This window comes from Grammomys surdaster, unplaced genomic scaffold (genome assembly GCF_004785775.1).
Source record: "Grammomys surdaster isolate TR1022 unplaced genomic scaffold, NIH_TR_1.0 126113, whole genome shotgun sequence".
Lineage (NCBI taxonomy): Eukaryota > Metazoa > Chordata > Mammalia > Rodentia > Muridae > Grammomys > Grammomys surdaster.
Genome location: NW_021620921.1, coordinates 7,674,262 through 7,690,722, shown reverse-complemented (window position 1 = coordinate 7,690,722; position 16,461 = coordinate 7,674,262). Strand labels below are relative to the sequence as shown.

At 41.4% G+C, this 16,461-nt stretch overlaps 2 protein-coding genes and 1 pseudogene across 7 annotated transcripts in view; 2 read left to right on the top strand and 1 right to left on the bottom strand.

Moving 5' to 3' along the window:
* Myo6 (myosin VI) overlaps nucleotides 1-4,631 on the top strand; it is a 137,404-nt gene extending 132,773 nt beyond the window's left edge. For all 6 annotated transcript variants that reach the window (XM_028756178.1, XM_028756180.1, XM_028756177.1 and 3 more), the window contains one exon: nucleotides 530-4,631. In XM_028756178.1, coding sequence (XP_028612011.1) covers nucleotides 530-729 — 200 coding nt within the window. In that variant the 3' untranslated portion in view covers nucleotides 730-4,631. The remainder of the gene's footprint in view (nucleotides 1-529) is intronic.
* A 2,337-nt stretch (nucleotides 4,632-6,968) lies between these two features.
* Nucleotides 6,969-8,076, top strand: LOC114611499 (annotated as a pseudogene).
* Nucleotides 8,077-8,709: 633 nt separating this feature from the next.
* Nucleotides 8,710-16,461, bottom strand: part of Impg1 (interphotoreceptor matrix proteoglycan 1) — a 130,401-nt gene continuing 122,649 nt past the window's right edge. Inside the window, exons 15-17 of the mRNA XM_028756217.1 lie at nucleotides 14,428-14,623; nucleotides 10,825-10,894; nucleotides 8,710-9,145 (exon numbers count right to left, since the gene is read on the bottom strand). Of these exons, the coding sequence (XP_028612050.1) occupies nucleotides 9,068-9,145; nucleotides 10,825-10,894; nucleotides 14,428-14,623 (344 nt within the window). The 3' untranslated portion in view covers nucleotides 8,710-9,067. The remainder of the gene's footprint in view (nucleotides 9,146-10,824; nucleotides 10,895-14,427; nucleotides 14,624-16,461) is intronic.

Here is a 16,461-nt window from a genome sequence, read left to right as displayed (position 1 = left end):
AAAAAAAGGATGGTAAATCCTTGGATGAAACAGTCTAATATATAAGTTTACCACTTCCCAGCTCCTGATAGAAATACCTTATGCAAAGTGAATAGATTTTAATGTAATAAGCCAGTCACTGCATTTCAGGATTAAATGACTGAGCTTTGCACTTCTGTCTCATCTCCAGTTAAGGGAAGATTAACTGATTTACAAAGTAAAATTGTTTTTACGTCTGTTTAGAGAAGAGAAAAATCTGTTCTAAGAAACTTGTCTTTAGTGCTAAGTTCTAAGTTTTGTATTAGCTTTGAGGGCACACAGAGTTCATATTAACCCTGATCGTTTTTCTGATCAGTGGTGGGGTTTATAAATTTTAAGAGTCCTTAGAGGGGGCAAGCTTAAGTGATTTCTGGAGAACTTAAACAGATTTCCATCTTGCTGAAATAGTTGTAAGTTCTCAAATCCATGAGAATTTTTGGGCGTTCAGGAATAACACTCATAAAAATGCTGGGCAAAGATATGGTAATTTTGTGGTGTCTCCCGACTGCAGGCAAGGACGACATGGAGATGTGTGAGCTGAATCTTGAGGAGACCGGTCTGACTCGCAAGCGTGGTGCTGAGATCTTGCCCAGACAGTTTGAAGAGATCTGGGAGCGTTGTGGAGGCATTCAGTATCTTCAGAGCGCCATCGAGAGCAGGCAGGCCCGGCCTACCTATGCTACAGCCATGCTTCAGAACCTGCTCAAGTAGACCACAGGGTTCCAACCTAGCCCTGACCTCACAGGCGGGGAGGGGCCCTCAGAGGAGGGGAGGGGACAGAAGGCTCATCACTTCCTTGCTCCTGGTAGAAATGTCTTATGCAAAGTGAACAGATTTTAATAATCATGGATTTTGTTAATTTGTTCAAGGTTAATTAAGGTTGAGGTAGTGGATTCAGGACCTAAAGAGAGAAAAACCCTGATTCCAGCAGTGCCCCTCCCCCCCTGCACTGTTGTGATGTTTTCTGGTCCTAGACAGATGGCTGATACTTCTCACTCTGCACACTGACCACCTTATTGCTGTGTATTGTCATGGACAAGACTTTTTTTTTAATTCAAAACATTTGACTTTTTAAAGAAAAGGATGTCACAGTGCCTTTATAACTGAGATAATGAAATCTTAGCTCAATTTTGTCCGAGAATTAAGGTACTTGAATTGATTAAGGCACAGATGTGTTTGGTCTAAAAAGCTGTATTTTATCTGCTTCTTCACAAGTCCATGCAAATCGACTTTCCCTCCTTGCAGTGTGCTTAGCGCCCATGATCCCCAAGTTCTAGAATTCTGGAAAAAGCCTTAACGTATGGACTGTTATATGTGCAGGGGAGGTGCTGGGTGTATTCGGCACAGACATGGAGTGCTTGTCTACCAAGCTCTGTGTTACTCTTGGAATCTCCTCTTCCTAATCCATGGCCAGTAAAGGAAATTGTTTCTTTGAACGACTGGAGGTTTTGATATAGCTTTGTTTCATTGTGGAAGGGATGCAGGGTTGAGGAGGTTTTTTGTGACTCTACTGGACTGAATTCCAATATTTTTTTTCCACCTCATCTCAACTGCAGTCTCTCAGTTTGAACTTTGTCCAAGTTATCTCTTGTCACTTAAGCTGGTGATCTGCTTCGGACAGCTCGCTTGCCCCTTCCCCTCTTCCGGGTATCCATTTTGGCCTTTGAGACATGGTAGAGCTGCTTTGTAAACTTCGTAATCCCGAAGCCCTTGTACTTAGACATAGTTTGTTTCATGCTGCAGGAAGCCTTTAAAACACGCCCTTTGTATACTGTTTAGTCCTTATCAGATGTCAGCAGTTGGGACTAATATTTACAACTTTAATATTAGGAATTTAGAGACAAAAAATACATCAAGGAGTTATGTTGACACCCAAAGGAGTCTTTGTATTTTAGAATAAAAGTAGAAAGTAAAACTATTCTTCACACTCCACTTTGTTTTTAAATACCCTGACCTTTGAAATTTCAAGATTTCTTTTTTTCCCTTAGATTCATGTTCAGAACCCTCGGGTACTATTGTCAGAATCGCTCCTTTCAAAATGACTTAGTACTGAAGTACTTATTTATTATTATGACATCGTGGAAATGATTGTTTTGTGTTAAGGAAGTTAAGTGACCCTGTCTCTACTAATAACTGAAAATGTGAATGAGGTTTTTTTCTAGAGGCTGTCTTACTGCTTAGACTTGCCCTCTGTTGGTCCTGTGATTGATGGTAGAGGTATAGTTACTGAAATAAATAACCTGTTCTTTCTCTTTCATCCCTCACTTTTGATTGGTGTCTTTATTTGTGCAGGATACTGAGTAAGCTTTATTTCCTAGGCAAAATGAATATAGTCCTTGGGAAAAAAATTATCTAGGCCTAGTGGATTCTTAGTGACTTGTCATCTTAGCACTGTTTACGGAAGCACTTTTATATATCCTCTGGATCTATGAATAAGCACCAGATGAAAAATTAATCAAAATGTGGGAATTATGATAATGACAGATCTTAATATTTTAAAGAATTTATAGAAAATATACGACAGCAAAGCATTGTTGAAAGTGTGGTTTTTGACTGATAACTCTCAGTCATCTTCGACCATTTCCTTCCTAATTACGTCACTGTGCTGGCCTACAATGTATCCGTTTCAGATATCTCCTGAGTTAATTTTGCCAAGCAGGAGACTGCCCTAATTCAGGCAGGCTTTGAGCCTTCCACATGTCATAGCATCCAGATCCTCCCAGGGAGACTTTAGAACATCATTTTTTGGGGCACAGCAGAAATGATGTTCCAGGAGACCTTGATCCAGCTTCTCTACCCTGTTTCATGGATTCAGATCCACAAAGGCTATTCAAGAATTTGAGGCATCCCCATCAGTTAACTCTTATTTTAGTCAGCCATTTAAAAATTTAAGTTTAAACCAATATACTATACATGAAGAACTAATTTCTGTAATGTTTTTCAGCTCCAGTTTCTTCCACCACACTTGGTGTACATTTTAATAGAACATAACAACAACAACAACAAACAACATGATGGCAAGTGTTTCCATGTTAAATTCAGTAGTGACACTGCACAATGTCAGCACCACAGTTAGACATGTGTTAGTATGGAGATATGCTCTTAGCCAGTGCAGGAAGTTTCTAGAGGCCTGGTGTGTTCAAAAGATTCAGCCCCTTGACTGTCACGGAGACCACCTATGCACAGGTGTATGAGAAGAAGCAAAATAAGTGAGCGCTACCGTGTTCTAAAGGTAACTAGGGAGTCAGGCTCTCACCCTGGCATGTAAAAAGACTTAACAGACCAGTGAGCCCTTTGGTTTCACAAGCAACTAGGAAAACTGTTTAAGGCAAAACTAGGAATTTCTTATGAGATTTAGATAATAGAAACCACAGGAATAATAATAATATTTATTACATGTCATCTTTATTAATTGTTTGGTTTTTTTTTTCCAATGCGGGGATTGAACCCAGGGCTTCATACAGGTGAGGCTCTATAGGGAGGCACCTCTCTGACCTTTACTTGGATATTTTTGGAAGAGAGTTTCACTCACAGGTTACTAATATGGTTCTCAGGGGAATTCACATATGTAGACCTTTGGGTTTTTTTTTTTAATAGTTTTACAATACTTGGTTTAGCAGAATAGTTATTGAACTAATCAGTCAGTTAATACTAAGTTAATAATTTTACCTTATATAAAAAACTTGTAGTAAGCCAGGAAGGTCATTCAGTTTGTTACTAGACCATGAAAGAGATGTAAAGGCCTTTGCTCCAGTCATGGAGTGAAAACAATGTTTGTCTGCTCAGCAACTGAACCCTGGAGACTTACAAAGGGCTGTTCCTGTACTTTACTGTTTGTCCTCAACACCAGTAAATAAATATTGAGTTTTAATTGCTTCCAGAAGATACATTAACAGTGGAGGGCAGGGGAGGGCAGAGGACATTTAACAATGAGGGTAAGGATGAAGTGTGGGAACAGTGATAACCATAAGGGCAGACGAGAGCATTAGTGCAAGACGAGGGAAATCTTGCATCCCCTGAAGACTGCATCTCAGTGGGGAAACACTCAGACGCCCTAGACAACTGATATTCTTGGGTCCTGGCTGAGTTTTAGGATGTATTTGCTACAGCTAGGAGCAGAAGCTAAGGTTAGTAAACTTGGATAGTGTGTCACCTGGCATGTAGATCTTAGCGTTGGAGAATGGTCCAGCTGAACTGGAGGCACCCAGGAAAGAACTTGGCATCCTTTATACGAGCTGTGTGCAAGGGCCAGTGGAGAGCCTGCCTGTGTCAGTGCCTCATCTTTTGACAATTTGGTCCAATTCAACTCTTCTTTCCCCAACACTAACTTACGTGTGAAGTAACTTTGAATCTTGGAAGTTTTCCAAGGGAGAGTTAGGAAAAATTAATGGACATTGAAAACTGCACAATCTTTAATCTTAATTTTCGTCAATATAGAAGCTGAACGTCAAACTACAAACAGGTGTATTGAGCAGCCACTTTTTTTTCACTTCTGGAAGTCTGTCTATTTGTAACTCCTAATTTTTATTCATTTCATGAAAAGTGTGTGTCTAATACTTTCCTAAAATACTGATGTACTGGAAATTCAAATAAACTGCCTTATATGTAGAACATCCTTGTGTATTGTGTGCTTTTAATACAGGGTGCAAAATGTCACACTGTTGGTAGATTTCAGGTGGGGCGTGTTGGGAATAAACTGTGTGCTAGGTGGCTCCTTGGAGAGGCGGGCACTACAGGGGACTGAAAACTCCTGAATCCTGGTCAAACATTTGTATGTAATCTCCATGCAGGGAATAAGCAGGGCTGTTCATGAGCCACTAAACTCATTTAGACTGGAGGCAAACTGATCTTGGATGTCTCAGCCCAGACTCTTGACTAATCTGTAAGAAGAGTTCATAAAAACTGGTGACCCAAAGAAGACTCTTGCCTAAGGTTTGAACTCCAGTCTGGATAGCTTGCCCAATGAAGAGTTTTGAATCTTCCACATTCCTGGTGGGTCTCTGAGAGCGGAAAGAAACTAGTACCTTTCTGGACTACTTTTCTTTGTATGACAAAACATGGATGATCCAAAGAGATAAAAGCATTTAACCTAAATTGGGACCCCCTCCTCATACTTTATACAGAATGTTTTACCTACTTAGCTTCTCTATAGAAACCTGTCCTGCACTGCTTAGCATTACACTAAAATGTGGATGAGCGACACAGGATGGGAAGGAAGGGGTGACAGTTCTTTCTCCTTATGTAAGCATTTCACTTGCTTGTGATTGGCCTGTCATGCTTTTAGCAATTCTGCCTCCATATGGGATGTTCCAGGGATTCGGGATTGGGTTGGTCAGTCTATCCTTGTTACTATTCTTCACCCTGTGACTTTATCACCATATATCAATGTGACATCCTTATTCCATATATAGAGCTTCCTTGGTGGGGAGCCTTGAGGAGGAGTGGGGACTCAAGCTCCTCATTTGAGAGACCAACAAGAAGGAATTTAATGTCTTGTATCTCTTCTCCATGTGAGAATACCGCTTTTCAAAATATCATCTTTGTTATGAAGAAATATTTTGATTTTGGTTTTATAGCTTTCTTGTTAAATGTTGTCACCAATATTTACTATTTCACTGTCATAGCAGTATTACAATAACCTATTTCATTTGCTTATCAAGTCCATAGAATGACTAGTAAAATATAGATACACTTCATTATAAATCTATGAATATAGTACTTACATTTTTTTAACTTATGATATATTTTGCCCCAAATATATTTGACAATTGGAAAGAGATGTGGAGACAGGAATTTCCCATCAAGTAGCATATTAAATGCCGAACTATATTTTATTGGTACCAATATAGATACGTACAGGACGGTGTGAAGACATTGCTCATCTTGTGGAAAATGGGCACATCACGTCAGGTTGTATGACCTCACCTCTTCAGTTTCTCACCCACAGATTGTTTTCCTTCAAAGTCTTCCTTTAGGGTGGCAACAAGAAGAGTAAGATTTTCCTGTGATGTGTGTATCTGAGCCTCGGTGTCTCTTTTTTGTTTGAAGACCAACTCAGAAATCATGGGCAACAAAATCATCTGCTGTATAAGCAAGAACTGCTTATATAAAACCAGAATACCTAAAAACTGGAGAGAGTTGGGGATGAGGGGGGAGAGGGAACACACACACACATGGGGGTGGGGTGGAGAGAGACAGAGACAGAGAGAGTGGGGAGCATACATACCCCTATCACAGAGCTTGATACTACAACTAGAGACCTGACTCTCACGAAAGTGATCATCTTTAAAACTAAAATATTTTTAAAATTTAGATTTTGAAATTTTGTGTGTATGAGTGTTTTGCCTACCTAAGTGCATGTGTACTACATGGCTGCCTGGTACTGGAAGTAATCAATTAGAAGAGGGTGTTGGATCCCCTTGAACTGGAATTATGAATAGTTGTGAACTGCCTTATGGGTGCTGGGAACTGAACTTCCTTCTTCTGGAAGAGCAACAAGTGTTCTGAACCACTGAGTCATCTCTCCAGCCTGCTTCACCACTGCCAATTAAAAAATTAATTAGTTAAAAAAAATAGTGTGTCTGTTTGTGGTTATGTGCACGTGGATACAAAGGCCAGAGGAGGGTGTTTGTGTTTTCTGGAGCTGGAGTTACAAGTGTATGTAAGCCACTCAATGTGGGTGTTGGGATCTAAACCCAGGTCTTCTGGAAGAGTAGTATATACCGTTAACCACTTAGCTACCTCTCTAGACCAAACGATAATCTTTTAACTGTATATTCTAATATATAAAAGAACCAGATCCCCAATACTGTATAACCCACAAAACAAGTTGTACTTGTTTGAAATAAACTTTATGTAATAATTCAAAGACAGATAACACTCTCAAACTCCGCTGCCGGCTTACACTGGTTCTTTCCGCTCTTCCGTCACCCTGTCCTTCACCGATCACAATGGAAGAAGAAATTGCCGCACTCATCATTGGCAATGGCTTTGGCATGTACAAAGCTGGCTTTGCTGGTGACTATGCACCCAGGGCCAAGTTCCCTTCCATCGTTGGGCGCCCCTGTCACCAGGGCATCATGGTGGGCATGGGCCAGAAAGACTCCTATGTAGGTGACGAGGCCCAGAGCAAGAGGGGTATCCTGATCCTGAAATATTCTATCGAGCACAGCATTGTCACCAACTGGGACGACATGGAGAAGATCTGGCACCACACCTACAATGAGCTGCGTGTGGCCCCTTAGGAGCACCCAGTGCTTCTGACTGAGGCCTCCCTGAACCCCAAAGCTAACAGAGAGAAGATGACGCAGATAATGTTTGAAACCTTCAATATCCCAGCTATATATGTGGCCATTCAGGCGGTGCTGTCCTTGTATGCATCTGGGTGCACCACTGGCATTGTCATGGACTCTGGTGACAGGGTCATACACACAGTGCCCATCTATGAGGGCTACGCCCTTCCCCACACCATCTTGCATCTGGACCTGCCTGGTCAGGACCTGACAGATTACTTCATGAAGATCCTGACTGAATGGGGATACAGCTGTACCACCACTGCTGAGAGGGAAATTGTTCATGACATAAAGGAGAAGCTGTGCTATGTTGCCCTGGATTTTGAGCAAGAAATGGCTACTGCTGCATGGAGCTGCCTGATTGGCAGGTGATCACCATCGGCAATGAGCAGTTTTGGTGTCCCGAGGCTCTCTTCCAGCCGTCCTTTCTGGGCATGGAGTCCTGTGGCATCCATGAGACCACCTTCAATTCCATCATGAAGTGTGACATGGACATCTTCAAAGACCTGTATGCCAATACAGTGCTGTCTGTTGGTACCACCATGTATCCAAGCATTGCTGACAGGATGCAGCAGGAGATCACAGCCCTAGCACCCAGCACAATGAAGATTAAGCATTGCTCCCCCTGAGCACAAGTACTCAGTCTGGATTGGTGGCTCCATCCTAGCCTTACTGCTCACTTTCCAGCAGATTATGGATCAGCAAGCAGGAGTATGACGAGTCGGGCCCCTCCTTCATCCACTGCAAATGCTTCTACATGGACTGAGCAGGTGCCAGGCATCTGTTGAATGAGCTGATTCTGAAGTATCAATTTGCCCTGGTAAATGTACACACCTCATGCTAGCCTCATGAAACTGGAATAAGCCTTTGAAAAGAAATTCGTCCTTGAAGCTTGTATCTGATATCAGGACTGGATTGTAGAACTTGTTGCTGATTTTTGGCCTTGTATTCAAGTTAACTGTTCCCTTGGTATATGTTTAATACCCTGTGCATATCTTGATTTAGTCCTTAGTTTATGTGGCTCGGTCACTTGGTGGCTGGGGAGAGCACGCTGTGGAGAGAAATCCCCAGCCTAGTGGAGGTTGTGATCTTTGCAGGGTATTAACCGACAGCAGATTTCCAGGATTTCCTGAGGTTGGCGAGGGCTCCTGAACCAGTTACCACTCCTTCTTGCCAGTCTAACAGGGTGAGAAAGTCTGAGCCTAAGGACTCAGTTTCCATTCTGTTTTTTTCCCTCCTGACCAACAGGGATTACTACTTCCCTTGAGTTAGGAATGTTTGTATCAACACCTGTAAATGTATTCATCCTTTTAATTTATATAGGGTTTTTTTTGTACTCAATTCTTTAAGAAATAACAAATTTTGGTTTTTTACTGTTCAGTGAGAACATTAGGCCCCAGCAACATGTCATTGTGTAAAGAAAAATAAAAGTGGTGCAGTAACTGAAAAAAAAAAAAGACAGATAACCTTTTTTTTTCCTATTTGCGTATTGTCCAAAAATAGTCAAATATGTTCCAATGATTGATTTGAGTTTTTACTATAAAAATGTGTCCTCCCAGGCTTAGCTGTCATCAGATACATGAATGTTTTCTAGTGCAAGGATGTTGATTCTCAGAGTTAACTACATGCTTGTATTCCAATGACCATTGAATATCTCCTTCCATTTTTCAGAAGTTAACAGAACAGACACACCTTTCTTTAAGAAATAAAGTTGCCTTTCAACAGAGTTTAAAACATAATGTGTATGATTCCAGTTTTTAATTTCCCTCCCAATCCCGGTCGTCAAATTCTTCAAATCCTATAGTTGATGGTTCAGAATTTCTTTTCTTGACTTCCTGGAAGACAAAGAGTTTTATTGTAAGAGTCAAAGTCAAATCAACAAGTTCTTCTGGTCCAACTTCCCTTGGGAGATGAGAGAGTGGGCTTCTCATTTAGGGTTTCTCTGAAACCTTTGAAAGAAGGTTTCAGAATGGCTTCCACTTATTCTTAACTTAATAATCCTCTGGGACTGCATCCTTTCCTTTCTTAAACCTAATATGTTTCCAGGCTAATCATCTTTTAGAGCAAATAGTCTGTGCCTGAATTCCACCGTGTTTCTTCCCAGTTATAGTGGACACCACTAATCCATTACAGCATTCCTCAAGGAACACACACGTCCTTCAGCCACCACAATGCCTGTGACCTTGGCCTATCAGCACTGACATTTGTTGCTACTTGTAGTCTCAGTCTCTTAGTCTCTCTGTCTCTGTCTGTCTCTGTGTCTCTCTCTGTCTCTGTCTCTGTCTCTCTCTCTCTTACACACACACACACACACACACACACACACACACACACACACACCATGAAAAAGCAAGCCTCTCTCTGGTGTTTCAAGATTTAATTGCTGCTCGATTCATCCTGGATTAAACAAGTTGTCTCTCAGAGTTAGCTCTACGCTCTAGATATTGACAGTTGAATGCAGTTTTCCTTAGGAAAGCAAATTGCCTTTGAAAATAGCATCAAATTTTATCAATATCAGATCCTATATCCTGTCATCACAATGTGGCCCATATCTAAACTCATTCTGTTTCTTCACTTTTCCTGGCTTCAAAAATTCAGATGGTACATCTCATTCTCAGTGTGCAACTGAGTAAAGATTATTCCTCCCAGTCTTATTGTCACAGTGTCCTGATGGAACGTCAGCTGGTAACCACCCTGGGTTCAGGCCTGAGGAATTTATTTTATTGATTGTCTTTAGCATGAACAGTTGTTGCTTCTACCAATTGCTACTATCCAAGACTTCTTATAATTAAAAAGTAGGTAATTTGGGAATAAAAATGTCCAATCTTTTTCCTCAAAGTTATTTTTACAAAAACTAAAGTTCTTTAGATTATATATACCCTTACTATAGATCTCTTAATAATTTGTTAAAATGACGTGTTTTATTAAAGACTTTAAGACTTTCTGAAGTTGCTCATGTTTCACAAATAATGCTGCTCCTACATATTTGTTTTTATTTTGGATGATTGTTATTGGAAATAAAAAGAAAATTAAGCCTGGTGTGGTGACTGGTACCCACCAGCACAGTACTCTGGAGGCCAAGGCAAGAGGATGTAAACTTCATGGCCAGCCTGGGCTCTATAGCCTATTTCCAAAAAGAAAGAAAAAGAATCTAAGCATAGCTTATATGAACAGTATCACGAATACTATTACTTTGAAAATTTCAGTTTTGTAAAATCACATTTGATTACTCACAAAAATTTTTTTCAAGAAAATATTGGGAATATTATGAAACAGTCTTTGTCTGTGATTTCATTATTTTACACATTTCAATTGCTGGATATTCAGTCTCCGTCTCTGCATCAGGGAATACTGCTTCCCACTCATACTCAGTTCTAAAAGTCTACCAAATAAATAGCAGGTGCTTTATATATCCCCAGTAAACAATTTTTAAAAAGGGGTAGGTATCGAACTGGTTCTATTTTTCTTTTCAAACTTCAACCTACTTAAACTAACAAAGAAAGTTCAACTTTACCTTATTTTGCTGACGTTGTAGCTTTTTAACACCAGGTTCCTGAGCTTGGTTTGTAGAGTGATCTGATGGCCTGCAAGAAAAAAAACCCCAGAGGTATATCTTCTCTTCCACAGTAAGAGTAGCTAGGCTGCTGCTATCTTGGATTTGAAATTACGACAAGTGAAAGCACTCAGCACAGCCCTGCAGGTGCAGCCAGTGCAGTTTCTACTCTCAGATGGCTTACTTCTTTCTTGGGCACTGGTCTCAGAGGGTAGATAGAAATGTGCAGGAAAGATGGAGGATGAGCTCATCATGCCAGGGGGCAGTGATTGTTCAAGCCAAGTGCTGAGTTGTGACTGTTCTAAAAATGCTATCAGAGCATTCTGTTCACAATGCTATTCAAGTAAGGATTAGTCTTAACTGCTGTTTACAATTCCAGACTTATTATATTATATACTTTCTCTTCATAATATACATGTCTTCACTTTATATTTTTCATCATAAAATGGGCATAATACCTGGAGGATTTTGTTCTATACAGGTTCCCTTATGTTACGATTAAAATTTAAAAACAGTGGCACCTAATCTGGCTTGTTGTTACGATGCCACCATGTTTGTAACTAGGCAAGGCCTGAGGCCATGAGTGGCAGACGTGTTCTTGCCACTCAGGGCAGCGAGAATCACTGGCTCTGGCACCCATGAGATGCCAGCGTGGGAGATGGCTCTGCCAACCTACCACACTGTCTCCACAATGCTTGGCTGAACCCCAGTCAATACCCGCCATCCACGTTGTATCCCGTAGAAATGAGACTCTGATAATTATCATCCAAAGGCTTTATATATTTGGTAATGCTCAATTAACAATTTGCCCAGACAATTAGAGTTGATTCCCAATATCTAACCTTAAGATATAAATCGTTACCCAGGACCATCCTGGACCCACGCATGGTCCTCCTGGCTCCTACATCTCTCCTCCTCCTCCAGCTCCTTCTCTTCCTTCTCCTCTTCCTCTCCTTACTCCTCCCACATTAGCTCCTCCCAAATTACCAAGTTTATTGTAAAATGTAGTTTATTGTAAAATATACTGCTACACCCTTACAAGTAAATGTTTATTTCTTTCCATCTTTATAATGTGTCTATGTATTTCTTTATCTTAAGTTCTGTGGCAGTCAATAGCTTTGTACAGCAGATTTTAGTAACTATACCCATTGCCCCTCTCCTCTCTGAACATCTCTGACCCCTTCCATCTTTGCACAACAGTTTATTTCCTCACCCTTGGTGAGAAACAGTCACTTTTTGAGAGTTTCTCTTTAGCTGTATTCCCAGTGTATCTGGGTATAGAAAATAGAGAGGCTGATCTGACCTAAATTTGTTTTGGGTACACATGGGTAAGATGGAATTGTGTCCTCTGGTACATTCTTAGGGACAATCATTACAATCATTACCATCTTATGTCTATGCACAATTCAATATGTGTATAGTTAAAATCAAATGCATTAGGGGATGGGACAAACATGATTGGAAAAGTAAATTATATAACCATGCCGTGCCCCTTAGTAGCCATAAAAAAGGCTCTAGGCTGCTATTGTGGATGCTAGGAAATGCTTGCTGACAGGAGCCTGATATAGCTGTCTCTTGAGAGGCTCTGCCAGAGTCTGACAAATACAGAGGGGATGCTTGCAGCCAATATTGGACTGAGTGAGGGGTCCCCGATGGAGGAGTTGCAGAAGGGACTGAAGGAGCTGAGGAGGTCTGCAGCCCCATGGGAGAAGCAACAGTGTCAATAGGCCAGACCTCCTGAGCTCCCTGGAACTGGACCACCAACCAAAGAGTACACATGGAGGGACACATGGCTCTGGCTGCATATGTAGCAGAGGATGGCCTTGTTGGACGTCAGCGGGAGAAGCAGCCCTTGGGCCTGCGGGTGTTCGATGCCCCAGTGTAGGGAAATGCCAGGGTGAGAAGATGGGAGTGGGTGGGTAGGGGAGCACCCTCATAGAGGCGGGGGGGGGGGGATGGGATAGGGTGTTTCTGAAGGGGAGACCTGGAAAGGAGAAAACAATTGAAATGTAAATAAAGAAAATATACAATTAAGAAAAAGGAGGAGGGGGAGAAGCTCCAGGCTCCAGCCAGTGAGCCTTGAGTACGCTCAGTCATGTGATCCACTGTCTTTAATAGTATATCCTTCTGTAATCCACTCTGTCCAGTTACCTAGCTGCTTCTTTAATTCCATGTGAGACCTCATTTTCAGCTCTTTTGGTAAGAGGCCAAGAACCCAGAATCACCTGGCCCAGAGCAGTTAATAGGTATAACTAGGGGGGATGGAATAGAGGGTTTCCAGAGGGGAAACTGGGAAAGGGGATAACATTTTAAATGTAAATAAAGAAAATATCCAATAAAAGAAAAGAAAAATATTTAAAAGTAGAGTATTCAAACCACATTTATGTTCTAGAGATGCTGAAAAGATTTTCTTGAAAGAGGACGATTCTGATATATAGATCCACCAGCAGTGATGATTAGAAGTGGTGCAGCTCTGGACTCCACATTACCTGTACTGGATATTATTAACCTTCTAGTCAAACTCATGAGCAACACTTAGGATCTCACTGAACTTGGACATGCCTGTCTACAGCGAGACTGAGGATCCCCTGTATTCATTAGTCTTTGGATTTCTTCTGTGAACAGCACCTCTGTAGTCACTGCTTACTTTATCATCACAATGTTTATCTTTTACTGACCTCCTCCTCCTCCTCCTCCTCCATTATTATTGTTGTTGTTACTGACAGTAGCTTGTCTATAGTACAGGCTATATTTTTCTTTAATCCTATCTTTTATTTCTTAGCCTTCTTGCCTGTGTCTGCCAGGGAACTATTATTGTTTTCAGGGATTGGTGTCTCATTAGGGTGGCCTTTTTAGATTATAGAAACTTGTTTTGTTTTATGGATAGGGAGTCTGGAAACTGTAACTGGCCAGTTTTGAACTTGCAGCTGTCCTCCTGCCTCAGTCCTGGAAGAGCTGGGCTACCTCACCTAGTTCAGAAGTCATTTCTTCAGGCTTAGGCAGCTCCGCGTTTGTAAATGGGAAGCAGCTGCACTCCAGTCCTGAGTGGCCAGTTCACACCTCTCTTGCCGATCTGATCTGCCCTGCTTTCTAGATCTGCCCTGCTTTCTAAAAGAAACTCCTGGGTGTAGAAGGATCTTTTTTGAAGGTTGCCTTTGTTCTGCTTATCACCTATCTGTGTGTCACAAATCTTATTTCAGGTCAGTCTGCTATCTTACTGAGAAGCCACACATCTCTGTACTTTATCATCTGTCTTCTCTTACACTTTCTCATTTCCAAAGGAATTTTATAAGCGGAGTTTCAAACCCTTATGAAATAATGTTTGTGCCTTCACTGTTACAGACTTAGAAGTAGCCTGTGGACAGTCATCAGCTTCTTTTCTCTTGCTCCTGTATCAACCTGTATATCCCCCTGCCTGTTTTATACACAATTTAATTTATAATATCCAAAATAACACTTTTGGCTGGTGGTCTAGAGGAGCACATGAATTTATCCACATAGTAGCTTTCTCAGAGTATGAGCAATGGATTCTTCTTGAGTCTGCAATCTACATACTTGACCTACCTGCATGGGGCTGCTTGTCCTCGGTTGGCCTCACAAGTCTTTCCAGGGGGACAGAGGTTCAGGTCCTGGTTGTCCAGGGTCCCATGGCTCTCATGTCCCTGTTTGCAGTGACACTCTGCTTCCTCTGTCCACTCGTTCTTTACACAGTGGGCAAATTTGCCACAGTCTAGGAGTTTGCAGGGGTCTGCCTGATCAGCTGCAAGAGACAGGGCAGATGTTGATGAATGCATGGGCATCTAAACAGTGTGACTAGCAGCAGACAAAAGCAAAAGAGCAAATGTATTTGCCATGGCCTCAATTTTGGAGTGGGCTGTACTGGACCGATTAGGCTGCAGGAAAATGAGAAACATACTTCGTATCTTTGATAAACGAATCTAGACCAGGGTGGTAATATATTTAGTTCCAACTGTAATTATGCACAGACTTTGGAGCACAGCAAAGTCATCTGGAGGCCTTGTTCAGACAGATTCCTTCAGGAGGGGAATCGTAAATCTAGAGCATCTCAGGATGCCTCAGTCTGGGAGCACACTGGCCTCATCAACCTGTGCTTGCTTATACAGAACTGACAGCGAGCCCACACCAGTGTCAAATGTGTAGCCATTGGATTACTGTCCTTTCTGCATTGAAAGGATTTCCTTTTTAATTATATTAACTGAGTCCATTATGTTCAAAGGCCCAGGGCAGTCAGCCATGTGTAAAACCACTCTTTCCTGAAATCCCAGGAAATAATTTACATGATTAATTCTACATATGAGATCCAACTCGTAGAACACTATGAGTTTGATAAAAAGATGGATTTGGAGCCAAGTCAACACAGCAGGAGTGGTTTAAAACTGAGGTTTGAAAACGAGGACTAGCGAGGTGACTCAGTGAGTCAAAGTACCTGCCATGAAGCCCACTGGCCCAACAACAACAACAACAACAACAACAACAGCAGCAGCAACAACAGCAACCAGGTACCACTTTCTCATCGCCTCCTCAGTAACCACAAGGATTTACACATTTTAGGCAATAGGATCCACAGAGGATTTTTTGCCCAACGAAAGACTGATCAGAAATGTGCTTCAGAATATGAGGAATTAGAACTTGTATGTATTTAAGTATGACTTCAGAAACCCTCTGGGCCAATATTTCCCTAGTGGGAACATTTATAGAACTCTGATTCAGCAGGACTTAATATGCTTTATACTAAAAAGAGAAGTGCTGGCTAAACAAATTTAAAGAACGCTATGTGACTATTGGTGAGAATGTAAGTTTGTGCAGGCATTATAGAAAACAGAATGTTGGCAGCCTCTAATTAGAAATAAAACCACCAATGATTCAGCAATACCACTATTGAGTATGTACCTGTGGTGGTTTGAATGAGAATGGCCCCTACAGCCTCATGTATTTGAATGCTTAGTCACCAGGGAGTGGAGGTGTTTGAAAGGATTAGAAGGATTAGGAGATGTAGCCTTATTGAAGTAGATGTGACCTTATTGGAGTAGGTGTGGCCCTGTTGGGGGAACCGTGTTGCTAGGATGGGGTTTTGAAGTTTCAAAAAGCTCATACTAGGCCTAGAGTCTCTCTTTGCTGCCTACAGATCACAATGTGAAGCTTTCAGCTACTTCTCCAGCACTATGCCTGCTTACATGTTGTCATATTCTCTGCCGTGATGAGACTGGACTAATCCTCTAAAACTCTAAGCAAGACCTCAATTAAATGCTCTCTTTCATAATATTTGCCTTGGTCATGGTGTCTCTTCACTGAGACATTGCTCAAAGAAAATAAAATTAGTACATTGTAGAGACATCTGCACTTCCACATTTGCTGCAGCACTATTCACAATGAGAATAACCTAAGTGGACACTAACTGATGGATAAAACAGGTCTCTCTCTTTCTCTCTCTCTTTCTCTCTGTCTCTCTGTCTCTGTCTCTCTGTCTCTGTCTCTGTCTCTCTCTCTCTCACATACATACACACACACACACACACACACACACACACAGAGAGAGAGAGAGAGAGAGAGAGAGAGAGAGAGAGAGAGAGAGAGAGA